The 24777-nt window shown below is 42.4% G+C and overlaps 2 protein-coding genes across 13 annotated transcripts; one reads left to right on the top strand and one right to left on the bottom strand.

Annotated features, from left to right (window-relative positions):
• Positions 1-919: 919 nt before the first annotated feature.
• HNRNPA2B1 (heterogeneous nuclear ribonucleoprotein A2/B1) lies at positions 920-9857 on the bottom strand. Of its 9 annotated transcripts, none has more exons than XR_014779773.1 (13): positions 9678-9856; positions 7092-7127; positions 6884-6994; positions 6470-6616; positions 6069-6279; positions 5853-5954; positions 5694-5774; positions 5335-5397; positions 4473-4592; positions 4134-4256; positions 3430-3512; positions 1940-2075; positions 920-1434 (listed from the first exon to the last, which is right to left on the bottom strand). XR_014779773.1 is itself a non-coding variant. In XM_084784800.1 (12 exons), the coding sequence occupies exons 1-11, from the start codon at positions 9681-9683 to the stop codon at positions 3451-3453; spliced, it is 1062 nt and encodes a 353-aa protein (XP_084640926.1). In that variant the 5' UTR covers positions 9684-9856; the 3' UTR covers positions 920-1434; positions 3430-3450. The 9 variants fall into 9 exon arrangements, 7 of the variants coding, with proteins under 7 accessions (XP_084640926.1, XP_084640925.1, XP_084640924.1 ...); XR_014779774.1 differs by having other exon boundaries at positions 2003-2075; XM_084784800.1 differs by lacking the exon at positions 1940-2075.
• A 189-nt stretch (positions 9858-10046) lies between these two features.
• CBX3 (chromobox 3) lies at positions 10047-24567 on the top strand. Of its 4 annotated transcripts, none has more exons than XM_084784807.1 (6): positions 10047-10376; positions 11904-11955; positions 15449-15591; positions 18614-18776; positions 22759-22853; positions 23315-24567. In XM_084784807.1, exons 2-6 carry the CDS (start codon positions 11932-11934, stop codon positions 23439-23441), a joined length of 552 nt encoding a protein of 183 aa, XP_084640933.1. In that variant the 5' UTR covers positions 10047-10376; positions 11904-11931; the 3' UTR covers positions 23442-24567. The 4 variants fall into 4 exon arrangements, with proteins under 4 accessions (XP_084640933.1, XP_084640934.1, XP_084640932.1 ...); XM_084784808.1 differs by lacking the exon at positions 10047-10376 and adding an exon at positions 10383-10580; XM_084784806.1 differs by lacking the exon at positions 10047-10376 and adding an exon at positions 10649-10784.
• Positions 24568-24777: the final 210 nt, after the last annotated feature.

Here is a 24777-nt window from a genome sequence, read left to right as displayed (position 1 = left end):
GCAGAACGTCTGGGATCAGTGTCATACTACCCATAGGTGATTCCATAGTAATAGCCGTCCCATTAGAATTTAACATCAGTTCCCAGTGGCACTGCTAAGAGGCAATTCCAACCAGGCCTTAGGGCATCCAAATGCTAAAACCTCCAAGATCCTCCCAGTTTTTCCTCCAATGCACGATTTCTTTGTAGCCTTGGCTGGCCTCAACCAATGCCATCTGCCTGCCACTGCCCATCCCCCAGGCATGTCTCCACACCCAGCTTCCATAAACCATTAAAATCCCCAGACAGTACACTTCTATATATTAAGCTTAGTCCCATACTTCCTATAACCATCACTGTACGTTTGCTTTCCTCTTACATTACTTTAAAATCCTGAATAATGCAGAAGGAAGTTTTAAGCCTAGATCAAGGGGGGTTGTGAGCTTTCACTCTGCAGCCTTATTATCTAGGTAGAAGGTAGACCACTATGGCCTTGAACTCCCAGATCTCAATTTCCCAAGATTTAAAGATATGCACACTTGCCTACTTTTGGTTTTGCTAGTTAACAGCCAAGTATTTGGGCAAAAACTGTTGATATGCACACTGGTTCACAAGATGTAAAAATTTATACTTAATATCCATCCATTCACTTACCTGTATACATTGTGCTTATATAAAAAATGTGCTTCTTATAAAAAAACCAAACCACCCAGGTTGGCTGTTGACCCTGATTGTTTTAACTCACAAAGTCCCCATTAAGTCTAAACCACAAAGACTGTTTTAACCACTGCTCTTCACCCACAAATGCAAACTGAAATCCTAATTGGAAAGATTCCTGGTGCTTTGCAATTGCTAACTGACCTTAAACATTCTTCCTGGTTTTCATGCATGGTTTCAAAATACCACCATTAATGTTCAACATAGAGCAAGTTGTAGCAATATACAATTCATAATGAGCGTTTTATTAAAGACAGCAAATAATGTCCTTTAAAAGTCCTTATTTTGTCTATTAATATGGAATGAAAACTAGATGTGTTTTGTGCAAAGTAATTTAAAATTTAAGGGGTTGGCGATCTTGCAGACAACTGATGTTGATAGAACAAGATTCACACTTATGTGTAAGCATTACACCAAGGTATTTGGATACAAAAGTATTTATTTTATAAAACTTGTACTCAAAATATTTTTTCTGTCTACTCACAATACCTAATTTAAAACATAATACATTATCCTTAGCTAATTTTGTTACTCTTTACAAACAGCACTCATTTTGTATTTTTATCAAGAACCTGTACTAAATGAAGTTTTAACCAGAAAACATTCCCTTTTATCTTAAAAGTGCTTCTTAAATGAAGGCACCAACAAGAACTACTTTCAGATGGTACAGAATTTCTTATTTCTTGAAGACTCTGTGGTTGACCACTTCTTCATTAGTTACCTGCAGCAAGACACCTTCCTGCCAAAGGAAAAAAAAAGTATCTGAAGAAGTTTATCATGTTTGTCCAAAGAGCCTAAATAACTTCAGTGGTGGTTTTAGGATTAAAGCAGACTCACTGATGTGTAAAAGCCCTGAATATCACAAGTCTGGAAAGGCAAATAAAGCCTAGAATCAGGACAGTTAGTTTCAGGAAATGAAACTCAGTAGCCAACCTATAGTGTTTTAGGTCAGGACAATAGACAAAAATTATTACCACATTTTAAAACCCAGTTATTTAGTACAGGGTACACAAAAGGGTTTTGTTGTTGTTGCACAGAAATTTCTTATGTAGTAAGACACTATTCTTAACCTGTCGGCCTCATCCCTGATAAGCATGTCAAGTTAGAACCGTATAGAAATAAGCACAATGCCTTAAATGCCTAGTTGACTCAAATTGCTTGATCCAGGATAGGTGAATAAATACACAAGGGTGGAACGATAGGTAAATCTCATTTATTGAACTTGCAGCCTAACTTTTACCTACCATTTTACTACCAACACCACTGAAGGAAGCAAGAAAAGCTTTATTAATGATCACTTGGCTTGCCTCAGCTGTTGAAATGAAGCACTTTACAGTCTTTGTGGCAGCAGAATATACTTGTCCATGGTTCATATCAATGCTAAAATTCCAGCAGGGAAAAAAATGATATGTTAAGCACCTGAATCTTCATGGAAAGGGAGGGGGTGAGAAAGAAGGAAAAATAAGGGGAAAACAACCAAAATAATTTAAGTAAATGACAGATTGGAAAACAGGGTTTATAAAATTCTTGAGTTTATTATTGTTAAACTCAAATTTATAGCTATGTTAAAACTACGTAAGAACCACTATACTGAAAAGACCATTGGAAGAGTTTATTAGTTTATCTTTTAGGGAGGAAAATTAAGAAAGAAAAAGTAAATAAGATCTTACCTAAAGAAGTTTAACTGAAGCTTAGAACTACTTTGCTCTACACCCTCAGCTCTCGTTGGCATCCTTATCAACTACTGTAGTTAAAGCTTTGTAGACACAGCGCAGTTTTTTAAGACTGGCTGAGCTTAGTCGTCAAGAGTTCTCTTGTACTAGACCTGTGTCCCTGAAGAGTACCTCGCTGGGGGTATTTCCTTTCCTTGCATTGAAGAAGCAGCATCTAAAAGATCTAAAAAGGTGTTTCTCTTTGCAGAGATATCCCTTAAGTTAACTAGGTAATTTAATCCTGGTGAATTGCAGACAACACACTTAAATCTGACCAGCATTTTATCTTACACAAATACAACAGCAGCTTTGCAAAGGACCTTAATTATGCTACCCACTCCTTAACTTATTTAAAATAAAAAGTCTATAATTACACAATTTCCTTTAGAATTATTTTATTAAATCATAAATGTACAACAGCTTCTTAACTCTACACACGCACTTAAATTTTTAAAGGAAAAACGTTATGTCTTATTACACCATGATCCTGGCTAATAGCTTTTCAAAACTTTAGAGAAAAATCTTAAAAAAGGTTTCACATGTCACCTGAAACTTACAAATTTAACATTATCAAAGAAGGAATGCTTCTACACTCTTACAAAGACCACTAGAAAGAAACAACAATTAAAAAGCTAAGAAACTGTCTCAAAGGCATTTTTTACAATCCTTCCTCCACAGTAAGGTAATGTTATTAAATAATCCAATCCATTCACAAAATGGCTCTCTGCATCTGCTCTGGTGTCTTCTGCCATATCACTGCATATTTATGCATGACTGAGATAAGAGTTTCCTTAACATTGTTATTTCGATAACCTGAAGCTGTTCTGTTACCTCTGGGCTCTCATCCTCTCCTATTTATACAGTGAAGCCTGTTTCAACAGAAGTAAAGAGTAAAAAAAAATAGGTTATGAAATTATCCATCTAACCAGATTTTAAGGAAAGATTAACATGATCCTATAATTTTACTCCTGCAGCTAGTTCTCCCAAGATAACAATAATAATAAAACTCAAAAATTACTTACCCATGGTAAGTAGGAAGAAGCTCAATATCGGCTCCTCCCACCATAGCCCCCACTTCCTCCACTTCCTCCAGGACCATAGTTTCCTAAAATGATAGAAAGTATGCTTATTAGCACATATATAAACCTGGAAGCTTATGGGCATCTCAAGTTTGTTTCTGGTCTTGTGACAGGGGGTCTCTAACAGAGCTGACTATGTTGCTATTCACGGTAAAAGACCAGTTCCTAGTCCTTCCTTATGCATGCTGGGCTTAAAGGCGTGTAAAAAGTGGGTGATAACACACTTTTTAAGTACAAGCAAGTTTAGGATTAGGTTGAACTTTATCTTAATCAAATTATTTTAAAAGCTTCAATACGTTAAATGGCAGGGATAGAGTATTTTTGAGACATGGATATGGGCAAGGAAGACCCTGAAAAATTGATCTTGCTGCCTCTATTTCCCCCTTGCAGGATTACTGGCATTAATAATTTAATTTAAATGCTAACCACCGAGCTTTAGCTGGGCATTGTGGACAGCCTAGACTACATAGAGACCCTGTCTAAAAACAATGACACCTTCACACACCCCACCAGCAAAGCAAATTAATCACATATTATAACTGAGAAGGAAATCCCTTCACTTATCAGATTCTTTCATATCTGATTATCTAACTCTTGGACTTGTATTTCTCCCATTAACCATCTAGCATAAGTATTTAGTAAATTACCTCCACCATATGGTCCTCCCATGTTCCTGCTACCACCAAAGTTTCCACTTTTCATTGGACCATAGTTAGAAGGTTGCTGGTTATAATTTCCAAAGTCATTGTAATTCCCACTTCCATAATTCCCTGTAAAAGAATTAAAATACCAGCTACCAAACCTTTGAACAACAATATTGAGCACTGAACCCAAATTAATGTTTAGCTTTTAGGACAAATGTTCTACAAAATAAAAGTATTTAATGCCTATCTACAATCCTACAATTTATGCATCTAAATTGATAAAATAAGTATCATTAATTATAATCCAAATCCCAACATAAAGGTTGTAGATGAATTTATTACCTCCTCCATAGTTGTCATAACCACCTCCGTAGCCCCCACCCTGGTTGCCATATCCAGGTCCTCCACCACCATATCCTCCTCTTCCTCCTCCATAACCAGGGCTACCTCCAAAATTGCCACCTATTATAAAATAAGCCTTTAAGTAATTGCTTAAATTTCTCAATTCCATTTGAATTGTCTATTATACTCATTTCTTGTTCTTCAAACACACGACTTTATATTATTTGTTAATGTCTACTCTAGAATATACTCAAAGGCAAAATAATTACCTATTTGTGGGTAAACATATCATGGTCTATGGTATATACCACATAAAGCAACGTACACCACCTGTCATCACACAACTCTTTGAACCAGAAAAATATTTTAAACTTTTATGCCTTTTAGTCTGAGGCTTGCTAGCAAGACTTAAAAACTATCAGGCTGATTTGCATTTGAGCCAGCCTGGTCTACATAGACTCCTTGTCTCAAATAACAAAAGCAAAATCTGTAAGTTCTATTAAGTCCTTTAGGTAAATGTCACTTAAGGAATCCACTAGCACAGTAACTTAATATTGCCCCTTAGCACACTGACCTCACTCAGAGCCCAACATTCCAGCTTTTATACAAAGTACATAAAACTCCATCTGGATCCAATATTTCTTTTTCATGAAATGGTACTTCAAACTTAAAATTTTTTATCTATGGTTTACACTGTGTATGCAGGTATACATTGCTTAGTTACAACATGCACTTTTCAAGCCAAATTAACTAGTCACCCAAATTCTTTGACAAGAAAGTTATATTGAACCAAGCACCAAATACAATGTTACTTAAATATATGATGATACACAAATCAAAAAATTATATGAATGAAACTAACCTCCAGGTCCTCCTCCATACCCATTATAGCCATCCCCAAATCCACGTCCACTTCCATATCCATCTGTTTAAAAAGAGTAGCAAAATTACTTATTTTTCTCTACACTCTTTACTAGCATCCTCAGACTGAGGATGGCTGGAAATCTTAACTAGATTAGTCATGGGAAAAAAATAAATCAAACAACGTCAATACCATTTTACCACCAGCTTTTATAAATACTGTGTTTGGACCCAAGAAAGCTTTATTTATTTAAATAAAACACTTTCTCAGCATGTGTCATGCACCCCCAGCGACTTCCTACATCTCACTAAATCCAGTCTATTCCAAATTGACCAAAAACACTCAAAACACAAACCTACCAGATCCCCCCCTAAAGTTGCTTCCTGGTCCTGGTCCAAAATTGCCACCGCCACCACGAGAATCCCCAAAGCCAAAGTTTCCTAGGACACATATTCTCATTAGTAGCAAGCACGAAGACAAATATCCAATCACATACACATGCATAAATAGCTTTTTACCTCCTCTTCCACTCCTAGAACTCTGGACTTCCTGCATTTCTTGTCTAGACAATGCCTTTCTAACTTCTGCATTATGACCATTGATGGTGTGATACTTTTGCACTGTAAAAAAAAAAAATTCACAACACATTATCATTACTTTTCAGCAGAAAGGAAATCCTGAATGTTCTAACAGGGTAAGTATACAAATCCCACTGTATGTGCCTAGACACTTACATACAATCTTATCCACAGGGTCATGGTCATCAAAAGTAACAAAGCCAAAGCCTCTTTTCTTTCCAGACTGCCTATCAGTAATTATTTCAATAGTATCAATTTTTCCATATTCTTCAAAGTAATCTCTAAGATGGTGTTCCTCAGTATCTTCTTTAATCCCACCAACAAAGAGCTTCTTCACAGTCACATGGGCTCCTGGTTTTCCAGACTCCTACAAATAGACAGTGATGACAAAGTTATCCTGGCAGATAAAACCTTGTTACTACATCAAACTTACACTTCCAACTTAGGACAAATTCCTCCAGATACAGCATGGTTTAAAGCGGCTAGTCTTGGAAAGATAAGCACGAAAACCAGTAAGTTAGGAAAAAAAAGATTAAATAACTTAATGTTTTGCTTACCTCTCTTGCTACAGCACGTTTTGGCTCAACTACCCTGCCGTCAATGGAATGAGGCCTAGCAGCCATGGCAGCATCGACCTCAGCCATGGAGGAGAAAGTTACAAAGCCAAATCCTCTTGATCTTTTGCTTGCAGGATCCCTCATAACCTTTAAAACCAAAAGGAGACGTTAGCACTTCATGGTATTATGAACTATCCATCATCAATTACAAGGCAGGGCGTGGTGGGGCACGCCTTTAATCCCAGCACTCGGGAGGCAGAGGCAGGCGGATCTCTGTGAGTTCAAGGCCAGGCTGGTCTACAAAGCAAGTCTAGGATGGCCAAGGCTACACAGAGAAACCCTGTCTCAAAGATTCACAACCCAGAATTTATGCTAAGATTAGAATCTGCTGCCAGACTTTCAGAGTTAACGTACCACACAGTCCGTGAGCTTTCCCCATTGCTCATAGTAGTTTCTCAAACTTTCTTCTGTGGTTTCAAAGCTTAAGCCTCCAATGAAGAGTTTACGGAACTGTTCCTTTTCTCTCTGCAAAGGAAAATATCATTTCAATTTTTATTCACATTTTCTCTTTGTATGCAGGAAATTAAATTCTTAAATATGAGGTGACCTGCTGGCAGAGTACCTTTTTCCTCTCCAAAGGAACAGTTTCTAAAGTTTTCTGGGGGGAAAAAAAAAACTTACATCAAATTTAAACTGTATGTTAAACTGCATATTAGTTGTGATATACCAAAAACTGCCTCAGCTGAACTGCAAGTTTCAAAACCACTAAAACTTGATCTAACCTTAATTCACATAAATTATCTTAAAACTTAACAGATTCTCTTCAAAAATTGAGAAAAACAATATCAAACTCTGTGGTAAGGTGTATTAAAGAATTCTTTTGAAATTCTTCATTAAAATTCTACAACCCAGGCACAGAATTTTAATTTAAAAAAAGGGGGGGGGGGGCGGCGCTACTTACTGTATTTCCAAATTCCCCACTTCAGTTTCTGAAAAGTGGCATATTTGCTTTTCCTTAAACTGCCCCCTCTGGTGTTAATTCTAAGTATCTCAAGGGGGGAGGGATGTGCTGCAACTCTAAAACAAGGTCCATTAAGTTTAAAACTCAAGATATACAAACCACCTTAAAATAGTTTCTACCTCAGGAAAAAATTTATTTCTGTAGTCATAACCACCTAAAACTAAAAAAGTTTAGATAGTGTGGGCTTTGGCAACCACTTATGCAGTCTGTAGGCTACAGCAGTCTCACAGCACAGGTTTATCTACAGTTATCACCACTCCAAATTCGTTTTAAAATCTTTGTTATCCTTTATTTTTTAATAGTTAAGAGGTCCTCAGTTTAGTGGACACAGGACAAACCATGGATAAAATTGCTCTCTGAAAAATTCACACACAAAAAAGTCTTTCTTACTGTTTGGGAAATAGTAAGCAAATGTGCTGCATTTGGAAAAAGTGAAGGTATGCTGCTTATTACTATTGGTTTACCAATAACTAAGCTACAAACATTTATTAAGATGTTCATAAATTAGGTCTTACTATATCCAGGATCATGAATGTATAACTGAAGACAACTGAAATTACAAAAAAAAATTAAATTCTTGATTTTTGCTGTTCAACCTACATCTACAATGTTCTCCAAAATATTCTTTTTAAAATAAAGGAAATTCCATTTTTACTACTTTTTAGGTTTTTTAAGAAAAATAGAAGTGAAAAAACAGGTTTCAGAGATTCAAAGAACATTTTAAATGCTTTTACTTTGCGCGTCTGCAACTGGCGTTGAGGTAATTCTATTTGTCAGTACATATGCCTCTCTACATCTAAATTACAAATATAAATTACACCTACATTTTTTTTTCATATCACTAACAAAAAGCAAAAGCTCATTACTTACCTCAGGTTTTCCCAAACTTACCCGACGTCCACTATCGATTATAAACAAGGTTATTTTACAAATGTGCTTACGGGTCAAATAACCAATAACCCTTCAACTTGAAACCTTATGCTTATCGATGTAATGATCAACCACGATTGCAAAAAAAAAATCAGAAAACCAAATGTTTTTACGTAGCTGGTCCATGTTAATGTTCACTGACCCATGCTTTAAGCAAAGGTTAACTACGAAGCCAGTTATTTCATTTCCTTCATGTGACCGCCACGTGTAAGGATCCTTTTAACCCGCAAGCCCTAAACTCCCCCCTTAAAACGGCTGACATTCCGAATTACCTCAAACAGAAGGATCCTTTAGGATAACAAAGGTATCCTGGAATAAGAAAATATATATCCCTACACCCAAGATAACATAGCCTCCCTAAATACCAGATGGGCTCTCCGATTTTTCCACTCGGAACTTCCTGCTTTTAAATCCCTTACTTGAACGAATTATGGGCACGGAAAAATAAAATGGGTTTCTTTGCACGAAGGCGCCCTTAAAGGGCGCAGGTCCTGGTTGTACTACGTCCTCCCGGCCTGTGCCAGGGAGTCTTGTGGAGCGCCGCCACCCCCACCCCGCTCCTCTGTGTGGCTGCTGGACGCAATGGCGCCATTTCGTCGAGGGGAAGGCAGAGCGCCTTTAACGAGGTGCGCAGGACTCTTTTTAAGATCCAAGCTCAAAACACTCGAAATCCACCTCGGAACCGTAAGAAAACACCCCGAAAACAAAGCAAAGACCTTCACCGCTTCTACGCGGTGGTAAAAAGCGCAAACTGGTAGACCTGGGGGCTGTTGGATGGAAAAATCGTTGCGTGGAAGGAGACGGGGAAAATGGCGGACGCCAAATCCGGTTCCCGGGAGAGGGAGAGGGTGGGGGAGGGGAGGCTCCGCAGGCTCGCTCCGGAGACCCGGCGGCGCCCGAAACGTTCGGCTGCGAACACACCCAGGCCCCCGGGCCCGCGCACACCGAGGGGGGGGGGGACAACGACGGCCCGCTCCCCGCGCTCCTTGAGCGGTCAAAGCGTGGCGCGGAGCGGCGCGGCGGGAAGATCCCATCCCCCACCCCAGCTAAGGGAAATGGCGCCCGGCGGCTGAGGGCGGGGAAGGCGTTCGGACAATCGGGCCTCCGCCAACGACCCCCCCTAGGCCAACCGCCACCCGGGCGGCCGCTTTCCCCCCTCCGCCGGCCCACCGAGGCGAGCGGCCGGCTCCCGCTGCGGGGGGCCTCCGGCCTCCGCCATGCCCTTTTCTATTAACTCATTGATTTCAAACCCGTTACCTCCATCGCGGACTCAGTCGCTTCAGCCCGATTCCCCGCAGCCGAGCGAGATGAGAATGACCTCCGCGGACGCGCGCGCACGGGACTCGTCCTGACGCTGGGGTGAGAGCGGCCGTCGCTCGAGAAACCGCGCCGCTGGGAGCTGCTGCACACAGGACCCGGGCGCCGCTGCTACTGCCGCTGGAGCCGGGACCGCCGCTTTTCTAGAACCTTCCCCCCACTAACGCGCCCTCGCTGACGTCAGCCCGTTACGTAAACGTCCTAACCGCCGCCAATGGCGGGAAGGGCCTACACTCCCCTTACGCCGAGTACGTGCTCCTCCCCCCGTTGGGTAGGGCGGGACGGCTTTGCGCCACTTGCGCAACTGGCTTCTGTGAGTTGCGGAAGGCTCGCGCCCCGGCGTGTTACTAACTTCCGGAATTAGGTCCGGCCCCCTTCTCCTCCTCCTCCTCCGCGCAGGGAGCCGAGAAACGGTCGCGCAGTTTGAAATTAACGCCGCCGCCGGGAGGGGCTCCAGGCGCGGCTCGGGCGCGCTCCCTGCAGCGACGCCACCGCCTATGTCCTCCCGGGATTCTCGAGCTCACGCAGATCTTTGTACTTTTCCCAAGAGGCGCGGACTCCGGCTCCTCCCCAGAAGGACTTGTAGTCCAAGTACAACACCCGAAGCCGAAGGCCTGGGGAGCCCGCGCCCCGAGAGAGGTGGTGCTTAAAGAACCTCGCGGTGCCGCTCCGCAGCCCTCAAGCCCCGGGGCGAGGGGGTGGGCGGAGCCCAGCTTTGGCGCGCTTGGCGACGCGGAGAGAGAGGGAGGGAGACTGACAGAGGCCTTGGCGATTTTGCCGGCCTTTCCCCCACCCCACACCGGAGATTATCCCCCCATCCCCCTGGGCGCCACGCTGTGGACGGTGAGTGGCGCGCGCGCCGCCCCCCGCAGGACGCGTTCCCGGCGGGCCCCGCGCGGCCCTGGCGTGGGCGGTGCCTCCCCTCCCCCACCCCCCCAACCCCGGGCTGAGCTGCCCCGCGCCCCCTCCCCTCGGATGTGGCTGAGCTGAAACGCGCAGCCGGGAGACGTTTGCAGCCTCCGCGGTCCCGAGCATCTGAACGGTGAAGTCGGTGGCCTTGCTTTCTTATCTCGCGCGGGGCGGGGGGCTGGGGGCGAGTGGGGGGTGGGGGTTAGGATGCTCCGTGTGCGCCTGGGCTTGCGGAGAGGCTGCGGCCCTGCGCTCCGCCTCGGCCCCCGGGGCTGCGGGGAGGCTGGCGCGGCTCTTGCCTTGCTGGGGCGCGGCGCCACTGCACGGGGGAAACCGTACAATCGTGCTAGAGAGAGTGGGTGCGGGAGCCCGTCGCGGCTACCGAGGCTCCAGACAAAGCGCGGGGCTCCCCTCCCCTCCCCTCCCCCCCCTCCAGCCGCGCGGCGTGCCGGCAGGGAGAGCGGTGCAGGCTCTGAGGCCCCGGGCTGCGGCGCGCACCCCGCTACGTGGCCGCCGCCGGAGGGGGAGGCGCGGGCTCGTGGCGCAGTGCCCTTGATCCCCCGCCGCCGCCTTTGCCGCCTTTGTTTCTCCCCGCGGAGACCGCTGACCACGAGGCCCGCGCTCCCGATAGAGGGGTCGCCTCGACCGAGCTGGGAACGGGCCCTCTTTGACGGGGAGCGGCCGTGGAGGAGGTCGATTCCTTCTAGCTCTATCAGGACAGAACTTAGGGGGCTTGAGGCAGGAGGACTACCTGGAGTTGTAGCCCCGACTGGACTATAGACTTCTACCTCCCCCCTCCCCGGAAAGGCCAGGAAATGGGGCCGAAACATCTTATCTCGTGATTGGAGAGGGGGGGCTTCTGAAAAAATCAGGATGGAATTATATAGGAGCTCCTTTGGCTATTCAGAAACCTAGAGAATAAAAACCTCATGGTACTTTACTGGTAACAGGCTGATTTTTCAAGCAGAAGGTTGTCTTTCATGCAAAAATAAACATATAAACTGTTGCAAATCAGGTTGGAAAAGTAATTATCACCAAGTGAAGTTGTCTGAGATACTAGTGTGCCTGGTAAGGTTGTCTTTACTAACCGGGTTAAAGTACTGACAGCCTCAAGAATGTGATGCTAATAACACAGGGACTCAACTGTGGCCCTGAATTTTCAGCTGAAATGTGTAATTTGAAATCCACACAAAACTTGCAGTTGCCTTTTGTGTGTCATGAAATTTTAACTGTCCTACATTTTTTTTCTTGCAATAGCTCTTCAAATCTTCGATTTTAAAAAAAAATGGCCTCCAATAAAACTACATTGGTAAGTTTGTGAAAACGTAAAACCTGTAAGAATCTTGAGATGAAGGATTTTTTCCTTTAAATAAAAACCATAACTACGAAGCCATGTGGTGTGGCCCAGGCCTTTATTCTGACACAGGAGGCAGAGGCTGGCTCATCTCCTGAGTTAAGAGGCCAGCCTGGTCTGCAGAGTGAATTCCAGGACAGTCAGAGCTACGCTGAGGGTTAGGGGAGTTACAACTCAGGCAGGATGAGGTTGGCAGCCTTTAATCCCAGCAGAGGCAGGTGAAAGACATCCACAGACTTACCAGCACTTAAAAGAAAAGCTGAGGTGTTAATTTTGAAGTGTTCTTACTGCCTTTCCTTAAGAAGGGTCACAATGCATTTTTTAAAAACCTAATATTAGGAGGACTGCATAGTACACAGTTCAGATTTTGCAGGATTTTTTTTTTTTTTTTTAAAGATAAAAATGCATGTTTGGGGATAGTGAGATGGCTCAATCTCCAGAACCCAAGGAATGGTAGAACAGATTCCACAAGATAGCGCCTTGATTTCCACACAGGTGCGGCCCACCACTGTAATAGAGTCTCCTGGATTGCCATGGTTACCATGAAGGTTGTGCTGGTCTAGAGATGCTAAGTGCTCATTAGTGCAGAACAGACACTTTGTGTGTCTAAACTGAATCAGATACAACTGCATTGTGTTGCCACCAGCAAGCATTACAAACTGTGTCTAGGAACGAAAGGACGTGAGATCAATTCTGTTTCTATTAAGCAATTTCCTGACTATTGCTAAAGCCAATGTTTGTGTTCTTGGGTTTTCTAGCAAGTTAGGCAAACTTAAAAAGACATGTTTATTTTTGTCAAGTTACATTTAAAAAGAGAGAGATTAAAACTGAGTCAGCCAGGAGGTGGTGACACACACCTTTAATCCCAGCACTCCAGGGACATGCAGGTGGGTCTTGACAGCCAGAGCTACATAGAGAAACCCTGTCTCAAAAAACCGAAAAAGAAGGAAAACTACCCTGAGTGTGAAGGTACGTGTTTGTAATCCCACCCTGTGAGGTGCTGAGGCAAGCAGACTGCCTTGAGTTTAAGGATACCCAGGATTCTAAAGTACTGGGTAGTCAGGGCTGCATAGCAAAGCCCGATCTGGAAGAAGATGCATGTAAGAATATTTAGGTATGGTTCCTGCATTATTCTGACACAATCATCACAAGCATATGGAAGCAGGCGTTAACACCCAAGCCAAACAAAACATAGGTTTTGCCGGTGCAGTGGCCCGTGCCTTTAATCTCAACAGGCAGAGGCAGGCGGATCTCTGTGACATAAGGGACAGCCTGGTCTACACAAGAAAAACCCTGTTTCTTAAAAACAAAACAAAAACCCCATAGGTTTTGATCCTTGAGTTTGTGCCATCATTATATCATACATGATTTCAACTGACCTCAAAGTGCACTGGGATCTGTGGGCTGAAGCTGTCTGGTCACTCTAAGTAGATGACCAATTACAGCTTAAAGCCAGAGTGATAAAAGGATGAATCATCCCTTAAATTCCATGAGGTGTTGTAAGTGTGTAGGTATGCTTTTATATGCTGGTGGCTTTAACTGTCCTGGTGGGCTTGAGGTGCTTCTGTTACTTTTTCCTGCTTGCATCCTTGCCTTGGTATATATTTTGAGAGATTAGGCATTTGATGGGTTTTTTGTTTTGTTTTTTTTAAGTAGCCCCTATAGTTATGCATAGTGGTGTTTGTAATCCCAGCACTGGGAGGATCACAGCAAGTTAAAGGCTAGATTGGGCTACCATCTCAAAAATTTTAAAGGGAACAGCACTGTTGTGGAGATGAAATGATTGAACATACTATATTGGGTTATTTTGGTATCCTCCAGGGACTTCTTTGTAATGAACCATTTCAAGCTTTTTTAAATGCCTAGTTTCACTTTAACAACTCTGCTGAGAAAACACTCAGAAATGTTATACCAGCCAAGCCCCCTAACAGAAAAAAGCACTTTTGTTTTGGGGGGGGATAAGGTTTTCCTTCATAGCCCATGCATGCCTGAACCCATGATAATAGTCTATTTCCACTTCCTGTGTGCTACTACTGTGCTCATCGTGCCTGCCTTAAACTCCTCTTTAAAGTAAACTTAGATTTTTAGATTGATAACCCAGGAAGGAAGTAATTTTTCTCCCACTAGAGCCAACATTTTGGACTCTGAAGGTGGCAGTATTTTAGGTCTGTCTTGAGTGGTCAGGAAACTGATCTACATGTAGTAATTATGGGATAACATTCTTGGCCTTTTTGGTTTATTTATGGTCTCCATGGCTAATCCTATAGTAGATGCTAAAACTGTTTTCATTTTGCAGTTAATTTTTATCCTTGGGACTTCATTTTAAGTTGATGTTCTTATCGGGAAAGGGATGCTGTAGAGCTGCAATTTAATAGGTCTACTCTACTGCGTTGAATGTAAGACATCATTTAGTGGGGTTTGGTCAGCCACACCTATAAACCCAGTACTTTGAGGTGTAGACTCTGGGGGTTGGGTCTTCGAAGGTCTTCCTTGCCTGCATCGGGAATTGGGGGCTACCCTGGGCTACATGTGACCCTGTCTTGGGTGTTCTGTTGCTGTTGTTTGTTTTAACCATCATACTTCAGTATCGGTTGCTTTCTTATTGTGATCCAAGGATGCTTCCAGAAGAGTTTAATGAGGTTTACAGGTTAATAAGAGGTTGGCTCAGCCGGGCGAGGTGCCACACTCCTTTTACCTAACAGTTGGGAGGCAGAGGCAGGTGGGTTTGCTGTGAGTTCAAGGCTAGCCTGGTCTACAAAAGTGAGTCCAGGATAGCCAGCATTGTTAAACAGAGAAGCCCCTATCTCAAACTAAAAATAAATAAGTTGACTCCATGACCATCCTAGTGAGAAGATGGCAGCAGGTATAGCACTGAAGCAGTAGCTGAGAGTTTGTATTTGGTCCACAAGGGAATGAGGTTGGCTTTCGAAACCTCTAAGCACCACCACCACCACCCCCCCCAATTCTCCCGAGTGACATTCCTCATTAGCAAAGCCGCTCGGCCCTCCCATACAGGACCAGCCGGGGCAGTTTCCTTCGCACCTTGAGCGCTAATGCTCCAGGCTCCATTGTTACCTGGTGCTTTCTGGTTATTTGTCACTAGGTTGTGATAAAATGAAGGGTGAGTCTGTTAACTTGATCTTGTAGAATTCTAGAAATAAAACTAAGAAAGGATAAGATTATATCTCAGATGGTATAAAATTCTGTAATACTTGTAAAGGGTCTTGAGTTATAAGTGTAAATCAGTGGAACAAAACTTAATATTTTATTATCTATTGACTTTCTAGGAGGTACCTACCCTGATCACAGAAGTTTAAAGGGGTGGAGGGTTAAAAGGGGTTTTTTGGTTTTTTGTTTGTGAGTGTATGTGTGTGTCAGATGAATAAAACAATTTGGCCCTAAAATGTACTCAAGTTTTAAATTTTTCTTAATTTCTCTTTTGTTTTAGCAAAAAATGGGAAAGAAACAGAATGGAAAGAGTAAAAAAGTTGAAGAGGCAGAGCCTGAAGAATTTGTGGTAGAAAAAGTACTGGACCGGCGTGTAGTGAATGGGAAGGTGGAGTACTTCCTGAAGTGGAAGGGGTTCACAGAGTAAGACTCCTCAGTACTTCCTATGGTCTGTGCTCACAGCCAGGTGTCTCGTGTAGCACAGGCTAGCCTTGGACTCCGCCTGGGATTATATGTGTTCACTTGCCTCAGTTATATATTAGCTTATTTTTTTGTTCTGTTGAGACAGAGTCTCATGAATCCCAAGCTGGTCTTGAGCTTGCTATATAGCCAAGGATAACCTTAAACTCTGCTATTCTGGATCCACCTCCCCAGTGCACAAGCATGCACGACATATGGTCCTAAGGATTGAACCCAGGCTTTTCGTGATGCTCAGCCAGATTTTTTTTTTAAAGATTTCTTTATTTTTAATTGCATGTATGCCTGCATGACAGAAGAGAGCATCAGATAGAAGAAGGCATCAGATTCCAGTGTGGTTGGTTATGAGCTACTGTGTAGTAGTTTCTGGAAATTGAACTCAGGACCTCTGGTTGAGCAGCCAATACTCTTGACTGCTGAGTCATTTCTCCAATCGCGGGACTCTTATTAACTGCATCCTTGACCCTTACTTTAGTACCTTTACTTATACAGAGAATAGCCTAAAAGTTTGTTTATTTTTTCCCCCCTTTTCTTTCCAAAACAGGGTTTCTCTATAGCCTTGGCTGTCCTGGACTCACTGTGTAGACCAGACTGGCCTCGAACTCACATAGATCCGCCTGCCTCTGCCTCCCAAGTACTGGTATTAAAGGCATGAAAAGTTTACTTTTGGCTTAAATATTTTACCAGTTTGCCCAAAGATCCATTTGAAGTAAGTTTTAATTCTAAAATTACCCTTGTTTGAGGTTTATTTAAGCCTTTGAGTGTCTAGAGAGATGACTCAGTGGTTAAGAGCCCTTGTTCTTAGGAAGGACCAGGGTTCGATTCCCAGCACCCACATGGTAGTTTCAGGTTGTCCACTGTCACTTTCTGACCTTCTAAAGCACCAGGCACACAAGTGATGCACATGCTTGCTTACACCCAGGAAAGACGTTCATGCATTTTAAAAAAGCAAGGCTTTAGCAAGTTAAAACCTAGCATAGTAGAGTTTAATTTATTGCTATAGAGGGTGAAACTTTTAAAACTAAAGTTCACTAAAGCATACTTTTTAAAATTAGTATCAAAAGATTAAATGTCATTATGACACTTTGAAACAGAACGTGTTGTAGTGGATTCTCCTTCCCTTTCATCTCCTCCCCCATCCTTTTCTCTCATGTGTTCTTTTACTAAAGCGTTTTACTGTTGTATTAAATATAATACTGATTTGAGTACCTACGACCAAGAGTCTAACATCTAAGGTATAACATAATATAGAAGACAGTACTGAAAATAACACTAAATTTGGGGCATCACCCTTCCTCCCAAAGTTAAACTTTGCCAATGTTAGAATCTGAAGAGACCAGCAAACTAAGTTATTGAGTCCCAGGTGTTAGTGACACTATTATTTCTTCCAACACCACCTTTTTTTTTTTTTTTTTTTTTTTTTTTTTTTTTTTTAATTTAAAAAAATCAATGTGGCCTGAGCATTGTGGTACAATACTGTAATCCCAGCACTGTGGAAGCTGAAGCAAGATTAGGGGTTGGAGGCAACCTAGGCTGTGGAGTGAGGTTGTGTCTTTAAAAACAAAAGAGAGCCAGACATGGTGGCACATGCCTTTTAATCCCAGGATTTGGGAGGCAGAGGCGCCGGATCGCTGTGAGTTCGAGGCCAGCCTGGTCTACAGAGTCCACCACAGCCAAGGCTACACAGAGAAACACTGTCTCAACCCTCCCCCCAAAAAAGCAAAAAAAAAAAAAAACAAACAAACAAAGAAAAATAGTTTTGATGCTTTACAAACCATGCAGCAGGCTAGATTTGGCTTTAGTCTTTGCCAGCCGTTGCTTTGTATCATTTCCCAAGTTAACAAACAACTAAAAATTAAACACATTTCAGATTTAATGATCTTTTAGAGCCAGGCATGGTGGTGCTTGCCTTTAATCCCAGCACTCGGGAGGCAGAGGCAGGCAGATTGCTGTGAGTTCAAAGCCAGCCTGGTCTACAAAATTACTCCAGGATAGCCAAGGCTACACAGAGAAACCCTGTCTCTCATCGGGGAAGGAAGGAAGGAAGGAAGGAAGGAAGGAAGGAAGGGTGGCGCATGCCTTTAATTCCAGCAGAGGCAGGTGGATCTGTGAGTTCGAAGCCAGCCTGGTCTAAAAGACAGCTGGAGCTCCCATGCCAGCCTGGTCTAAAAGACAGCTGGAGCTCCCATCTCAAACAATATCTCAGAATCTTTATTTCAAAAACAAAATCATTGTTTTTAAAAATACTTCTATGATCCCTGCACTGAGAATTCACAGCCAGCCTACAGTACCCTGGTCCCTTTTATTTATATATATATATATATATATATATATACAAACTCAGGGTTGAGTTGTAGCTCAGTTGGGAAAGTGCTTGCCCAGCATGCACAAGGCTGGGTTTGAACCTCAGCACAAGATAAACTGAATACGATAGAAAATACTTTTTCGGTTTTTTTGGGGGGGGGGGGTGTTTGATTTTTCAAGACTGGATTTCTCTGTGTAGCCTTGGCTGTTCTGGATTGCTTTGTAGACCAGGCTGGTCTCGAACTCACAAAATCCACTTGTCTCTGCCTCCTGAGTGCTGGGATTAAAGGCATGCACCACCATGCTCAACAAGAATGCTTTTTAATCCCTAGTATTTAGGAGGTGGAGGGGGGGATTAGAACTGTATTACATAAAACATTTGAGGCCAGCTAGTGAGTTGCTTATGGGCAGAAAAATATTAGTATTCAAAGGCTTTTGGGGTAAAATAGCAGATTGCTCACTTAGGGATGTAAAGGTGGTTGTGAAAGGAAATGTAGACATTTCTAAATAATACAGGGAATAGAAGGGCTTTTCTTCCTATCACTATTCTACTAGTGTGAGTGTTTGTCCTATAGGAATTTTCCCCCCCAGATAGTTATGAACAGGTCCAGGTAATGGCAATGTTTAATTGAATCAACTTTTTGTTTTCTTTAACTGAACACAGTGCTGATAATACTTGGGAACCAGAAGAAAATTTAGATTGTCCAGAATTAATTGAAGCATTTCTTAATTCTCAAAAAGCTGGTAAAGAAAAAGATGGTACAAAAAGGAAATCTTTATCTGACAGTGAATCTGATGATAGCAAATCAAAGAAGAAAAGAGATGCTGTAAGTATAAAGTACTACCCGCCAGACTGGGTCTTGTCAAAAGTTGATGACTTGAATTTTAATTACTCTGAACTTTTTTTCAGCTGGGATATCTTTTATTTAGTTCATATTTTGTTCTTTATGTTAGCATTCAAAATGATGAGTATCGTTACGGTGTTTTCATACATAGTTACCATCCTGTTTTGTTCTAGCTCATCTCCTGTCCCCTCCCGTCCTGCTTTCCTTTTGAAGGGTGGGTTTGGGGCCTGGTCTCTTGTGACAGACCTTGACCCACCCACCTGCTCTTTACCTCTGACTTTCACTTACAGCTAGAGTAGATGAGGTATTTATGGGGCAGGGTTTCTCAGTGTAGCTCTGTCTGGCTTGAGAGTCAGAAACCTGCCTGCCTTTCCTCCTAAGTGCTGGAGTTAAAGACATGCCCTGTCATGTCCAGCTGAAACCAGAATACTTTTCTTCCTCGGGTGCATGGTGTTAGGCCTGCATGTAGTATGTCTGTGAACCACATGCATGCTTGGTGTTCCCAGAAGCTAGAGGAGCGAATTAGATCCCTTCAGCCTGAAATGTGTGAGCTGCCATTGTAGGTGCTGGTAGTTGACCTCAGATTCTTTGGTAGTGTAGGAACTAGCTGCCCCAGTCCCTAGAGTACTTTTAAATTCCAATTAGGAAAAGAAGAAAAACCCTTTACAGAGCCAGGCATGGTGGCTCTATAAGGTGCCCTCTACCTTTGGCTTTAAATAGGTTGTATTTGCCCCATCTATTGGCCCAGTGCCAATGGGAGGAAAGGAAAGGTCTTGGTACTGGATTCGGCTCATACTCCAGGCATTCGGCACACGTTAAATTGGTAAAAGACTGGGTTTCAAATGTCATCATTTGAACTAGGTGTCAAGAACTTTGCATATGGGGCATTAACTATGAAGTCTAGATTAAGATCCAGTTGTATGCATGAGAAAGCAAGATTAACTGCCGGTGGAGCTCTGAAGTAAAAGTGTGCGTAAAAGAAGCAGAACTTTAGTAGTAATGCCTATGCACTACCGAACCAGCAGCCCAGTTCATACTGATACACTACCAAAAGCCTATCCGCGGGGCACTAATTTTTTTCTGATAAATAATAATAAGCCTGAACCTCAGAGCTTAATTAACTCACCAAACCCACAGACCTAAAGGGCTAGAGTTGTCATTCTAACCCAGACAGTCTTGACTTTAGAGCCTGGTTACAGTGATGTGAAACTTTAGTGATTTTAGTTTACTGATACCATCAATTATCAAATATTAAACTCTTCGTCTAGAGAGATGGCTCAGTGGTTAAGAGCACTGACTATTCTTCTGAAGCAATCCCATGGTGGCTCAGAACCTTCTATGATGAGATCTGGTGTTCTCTTCTGGCCTGCTGGCTCACTGCAGGCAGAATACCCTATAAACAATAAGTATTTACACTCTGGGAATATGTAAGCTATAATTACCAATTTTGTTGTTTTGTTTTGTTTTGTTTTTTTAAAGCCAGGTGTGGGGCATGGCTTTAGTCCCAGTACTGGGGAGGCAGAGGCAATCAGGTCTCCAAGTTTCAGGCCAGCCTGGTCTACATAGTAAGACTCTGTGGCGGGAGGCAGACAGGGCTGGAGCTGGAACACTGGCTCCGTGGGTAAGAGCACTCACTCCCAGAGGACCATTTGGTGCCCAGCACCTACTTGAGAGCTCACAATACTCCTAGTCCATAACTCCAGCTGCAGAGGATCCAACACCCTCTTCTGACTTCCAGTGGCACCAGGCACACACATGGTACACAGGCATACCTGTAGGTAAAACACTCAAACACATAAATTCACACACACCCAACTCAGAGATCCACCTGCTTCTGTCTCCCAAGTGCTGGGATTAAAGGTGTGCAACACCATACCTGGTCATAAGTGTTCAAGTACTAGTAATCAAAGGACGTGAACTGTTCTTGTAGAAACGCTCAGTTCCTAGCACCTATGTGAGTACTCAGAATTGTCTGTAACTCCAGCCCCACTGGATTCAGCGCCCTTCATCTGGCCTTCAAAAGCACCCAAACTTACAAGTGCTCAAATAGATGCACATGGTTATCAAAAATAAATAACAATGCCAAAAAATAATAGTTTAAGTTTATCTAGAACTGATTGGAAACTGGACAATCCGGCATTCACCTGTAATCCCAACACTTGAGAGGTGAATTCAAGGTCATTAGCCACACAGCACAAGCTTTGCCTACAAAGCTGATCCTATCTTTTTAAAATACATATATTTATACAAATGCATACAAGCATGCATACAAATAAACCCTGTTGGGTGTGGAACATGTTGTGAAAGAAGAGAAGTCTCTGCAGTGTCTAGTTTAAGGAGCACAGGTCTGGGTGTGATGGTTCATGCCTGTAGTCTCAACACTGAGGGACTGAGGTAGAGAAATGATTTGAGACTTTGATGCTTGCTCACACTTCAGAGAACTTTTCTCCAAAGTAAAGTGGTTGTGTTTTTGAGACTGCCTCATATAGCCCAAGGTAACCTTTAACCCCTGATCCTCCAGCCTCCATCTACCAAGTACTGGGTCAGTCCCAGGACTTCATGGCTCGGTGCCTGGCTTGCTGTGCTACCACTAATGTGTAAAATGTTTTAGGGGAAGTGTATAACATAATCCCAAGTCCTACAACTCAAAATAGACCTTTTTTTTTTAATGTCTTTAAGCAAATATTTTAGACTTAATTCCTAGAAATGAGTTAATTGGGTTTTATTGTTCTTTGGGATTGGCTTTTATCGGAACTAATTATAATTATAACAACATGTTGTTGTTATGGCTATTATTTCTTTTAATTTATTATAATATTCTTCACATTGCATCCTGGTTGTTACTCCCTTGCTCTTATCTTCCCGTTCCCACCCTCCCTCGCCCTATATTATGGTTTTATAATAAAAACTAATCAGTTTTATACTTTGAGGCAGGGTCTCGACATAGCCCTGGCTGTCCTAGAACTCTTTAGAACAGGTTTGCCTCTACCTCCAGAGTGCTGGGATTAAAGGCTTGTGCTACCATGCACAGCAATAGTGACTGATGTTATAGTAAAGATGCAAGTATGGGAGTTTGAGTGCATGTATGTGTGCAGCTACCACATGAGTCAGAAAAGGGAGTCCCTGGAATTGCAGTTAGGTGTTTGTGAGCCATCATGTGGTGCTGAACCCAGATTGTCTACAAGAGCAAATGCTCTTAACACTGAGCCATTTCGCCAGCCCCTTGAGGGCTTCTTAGATGTATATTCGTACAAGATGGGGGATGTTCAGGGTTCTATGGCTATAGATTATATGTGTATGCTTCAGGTCCTGGTCTTGCTATGTAGCTCAGGGTACACTTAAACTTGCGATCTTTCTGAATACTGAGATTACAGGCTTGTGCTACTATAAGTGGCTGCATATTTATTTACCTTTTTTTTTTTTTTTTTTCCCCATTTGCCAGGTGGTTCTTGGTCAAGTTTCATTAAATAACCTAGGTTATCCTTGAACTTACTCTGTCTCTACCTCGAAAGTGCTGGATTTATAGGCATTTAGAATTTAATTTTCAAGAATATATAATTGCTCAGTATGTTGTTACATGCTATAGTTTAGCTGTCAAGAAACTGATGCAGGATGGTTGATAGTTTGAGGCACTAATATATGCTACATCGTAAGACCTTAACCTTATTTTTTTAAAGAAATGGTCTTGTCTGGCCCAGGATTATCTTAACTCCTGGTGCTTCTGCCTCCAGCTGGCTTCCAAGTGCTGGACCAAGCCCAGGATTTCTTGCATACTAAGCAGATGCTCTACCAATAAAACCTGCTTTCCAAGCCCCACGCCTGTTTCCTTATCAGAATTGGATTCTTGTTCTAGTCAGTCCTGGCTCATTGTTGGGAATTGTGATGAAAGTTGTATTTCATAAAAAATTTTTAATGCTATTTGCTGCATGGAAATATTCAGTCTGTTACTTAAACCTCTTAACAGGCGGACAAACCAAGGGGCTTTGCCAGAGGTCTTGATCCTGAACGAATAATTGGTGCCACAGACAGCAGTGGAGAATTAATGTTTCTCATGAAATGGTAAGTTCAAAGGGAGTTGTTTGGTGGAAATTAGGTTTTTTTACTTTTTACACACCTGGCTGGTGTGGGATTCTCTATGTGAACCAAGCTAGCCTCAGTTCATAGAGTTCTGCCTAGCTCTGCCTCCCAAAGGCCTGGGATTGGGGATGAAGCAAGTTATTTCTATGGAAGATTTCTTAAGTAGTTCCCAGCCTAAGGTGGCAAGTAACTAGCAGAGCATGGTGGTTTATCCCTGGAGTCCCAGCACTCAGGGGCTGAGGCAGGATTGCCACAAGTAAGTGGAAGGGAAGCCATGCATGCCTCTTCTAAGAAACGAAGTTGAATGAAATGTGACCACAACTACTCCACAGCCCTCTGGGGGTCCTTCCATTCGGCTTAATTTAATTGTTATTTATTAAGTAGATCTCAGTTGATGTGCACAGTTTTATAACATTCAGCTGATTTCTCTTCCCTCACAACAGGAAGGACTCGGATGAGGCTGACTTGGTGCTGGCAAAGGAGGCAAATATGAAGTGTCCTCAGATTGTCATCGCCTTCTATGAGGAGAGGCTGACTTGGCATTCTTGTCCCGAAGATGAAGCGCAATAATTGTTTGCATTTTTATATATATTTATATATATATAAAATCTGGATCTTGGGTTTTGAATTACTAGTGTGAAAAACATAGTGTTCTAATGAAAAAGGAGTTTGCTATGCTGGTTTTGAAAGTATTGACAGTGGTTGGGATATTTTTGGGTTTTGTTTTGCATCACAAGGCACTGATTGCATTGAGCAGATAAGAGCTTTCTGTAGTTGCTTCCTTTAACAGTAGAGTGTTTGATACCGTGTTATATCTCCTCGGCTTTGAGAAACAGCTTCTCTTAAATGCTGGGGAGAAATTACAGTCATTACTCAATCAGAACTTATTTTTAAGTGGGACACAGAAGGACCATTCTCGGTTTTTCGTTTGTATGCGTGTGTGTGCATAAAACACGTAACTGTTTTTGGTTTTGTCTTTTTTTTTTTTTTTTTTTTTAATACTCAAAATAACTAAAGATGAAGACACAAGTTGATGAGATTCCATCGTTGTGAACGTTTTTCCTGAAACCATAATCTTCCCAATTAAGCAGGTTCTGTAATTTATTTGATAGTTTTAAAAGCAACCACACCAGAATTTGTGTATTACCACATAAATACAGTAGTTTATTTACAAAATTTTGTCCACACCAACCCCCCCCCCACTTCAGAAAATGGAATTAGACAAAGTAGTAGTATGATTTAATGACAAGACTTAAGTGTGGTGGCGCATGCTGTTAATCCCAGCACCCAGGAGGCAGAGGGATCTCTGGTTTAGAGGCCAGCCTGGTCTACGAGCGAGTTCTAGGTCAGCCAGGGCATGTAAAAGTTCCTCTGTAGAAAGTTGAAATCTGTACTAAAAGGTTATGATTCGTGGAATCTGTTTGCTGTGGAGGTGGAATCGTGGTTAGAGATGTCGGCAGTTACGGCCTGCCGGCATAAGCAAGTGAACAACCCTTGCTGACATCAGTTAATGCCCTGCATGCCTTTTCCTTACCCTGACTCATTCCTTCTGGTAGGATCAATCTCTTCAGTATTTGGTTCTGGTTCAGTGAGCCAGAAAAGTAACTTTGTAGTATCAGAATGTCATCCAACTGTATATTTACTTTATTGTAAATAATGGTGAACAGTGGTCAATAAATAGTTTTATATTCCTTTATGTCATGACTTTTTGTCATTTTCTGATTTGCTTCATAATGAGGGTGAGAATATCTATTCACAGAGTTGGTCCTTTGTTTTTGTCTCAGGGCCTGTTTGTATTTATGGTCTCCTTGAACAGCCATCCTCTCAGCCTCCCAAGTGCTAGGTTAGGCTTACACTTGTGTTCCTGCTACTGCCTCCTGAATACTGGGACCACACATCTTATTTA

This window comes from Acomys minous (genome assembly GCF_964271855.1).
Source record: "Acomys minous genome assembly, chromosome: 6".
Lineage (NCBI taxonomy): Eukaryota > Metazoa > Chordata > Mammalia > Rodentia > Muridae > Acomys > Acomys minous.
This window is presented reverse-complemented; position numbering and strand designations above follow the sequence as displayed.

Coding starts and splice junctions, on each gene's coding strand:
- HNRNPA2B1 (XM_084784800.1), bottom strand. Junction 6,280..6,469: donor AACGTGCTGTAGCAAGAGAG/GTAAGCAAAACA, acceptor GTCTATTTGTAG/GAGTCTGGAAAACCAGGAGC. Junction 4,257..4,472: donor TTATGACAACTATGGAGGAG/GTAATAAATTCA, acceptor ATTCTTTTACAG/GGAATTATGGAAGTGGGAAT.
- CBX3 (XM_084784807.1), top strand. CDS start 11,932: ATGGCCTCCAATAAAACTACATTG. Junction 11,956..15,448: donor CCTCCAATAAAACTACATTG/GTAAGTTTGTGA, acceptor CTTTTGTTTTAG/CAAAAAATGGGAAAGAAACA. Junction 22,854..23,314: donor TTAATGTTTCTCATGAAATG/GTAAGTTCAAAG, acceptor CCCTCACAACAG/GAAGGACTCGGATGAGGCTG.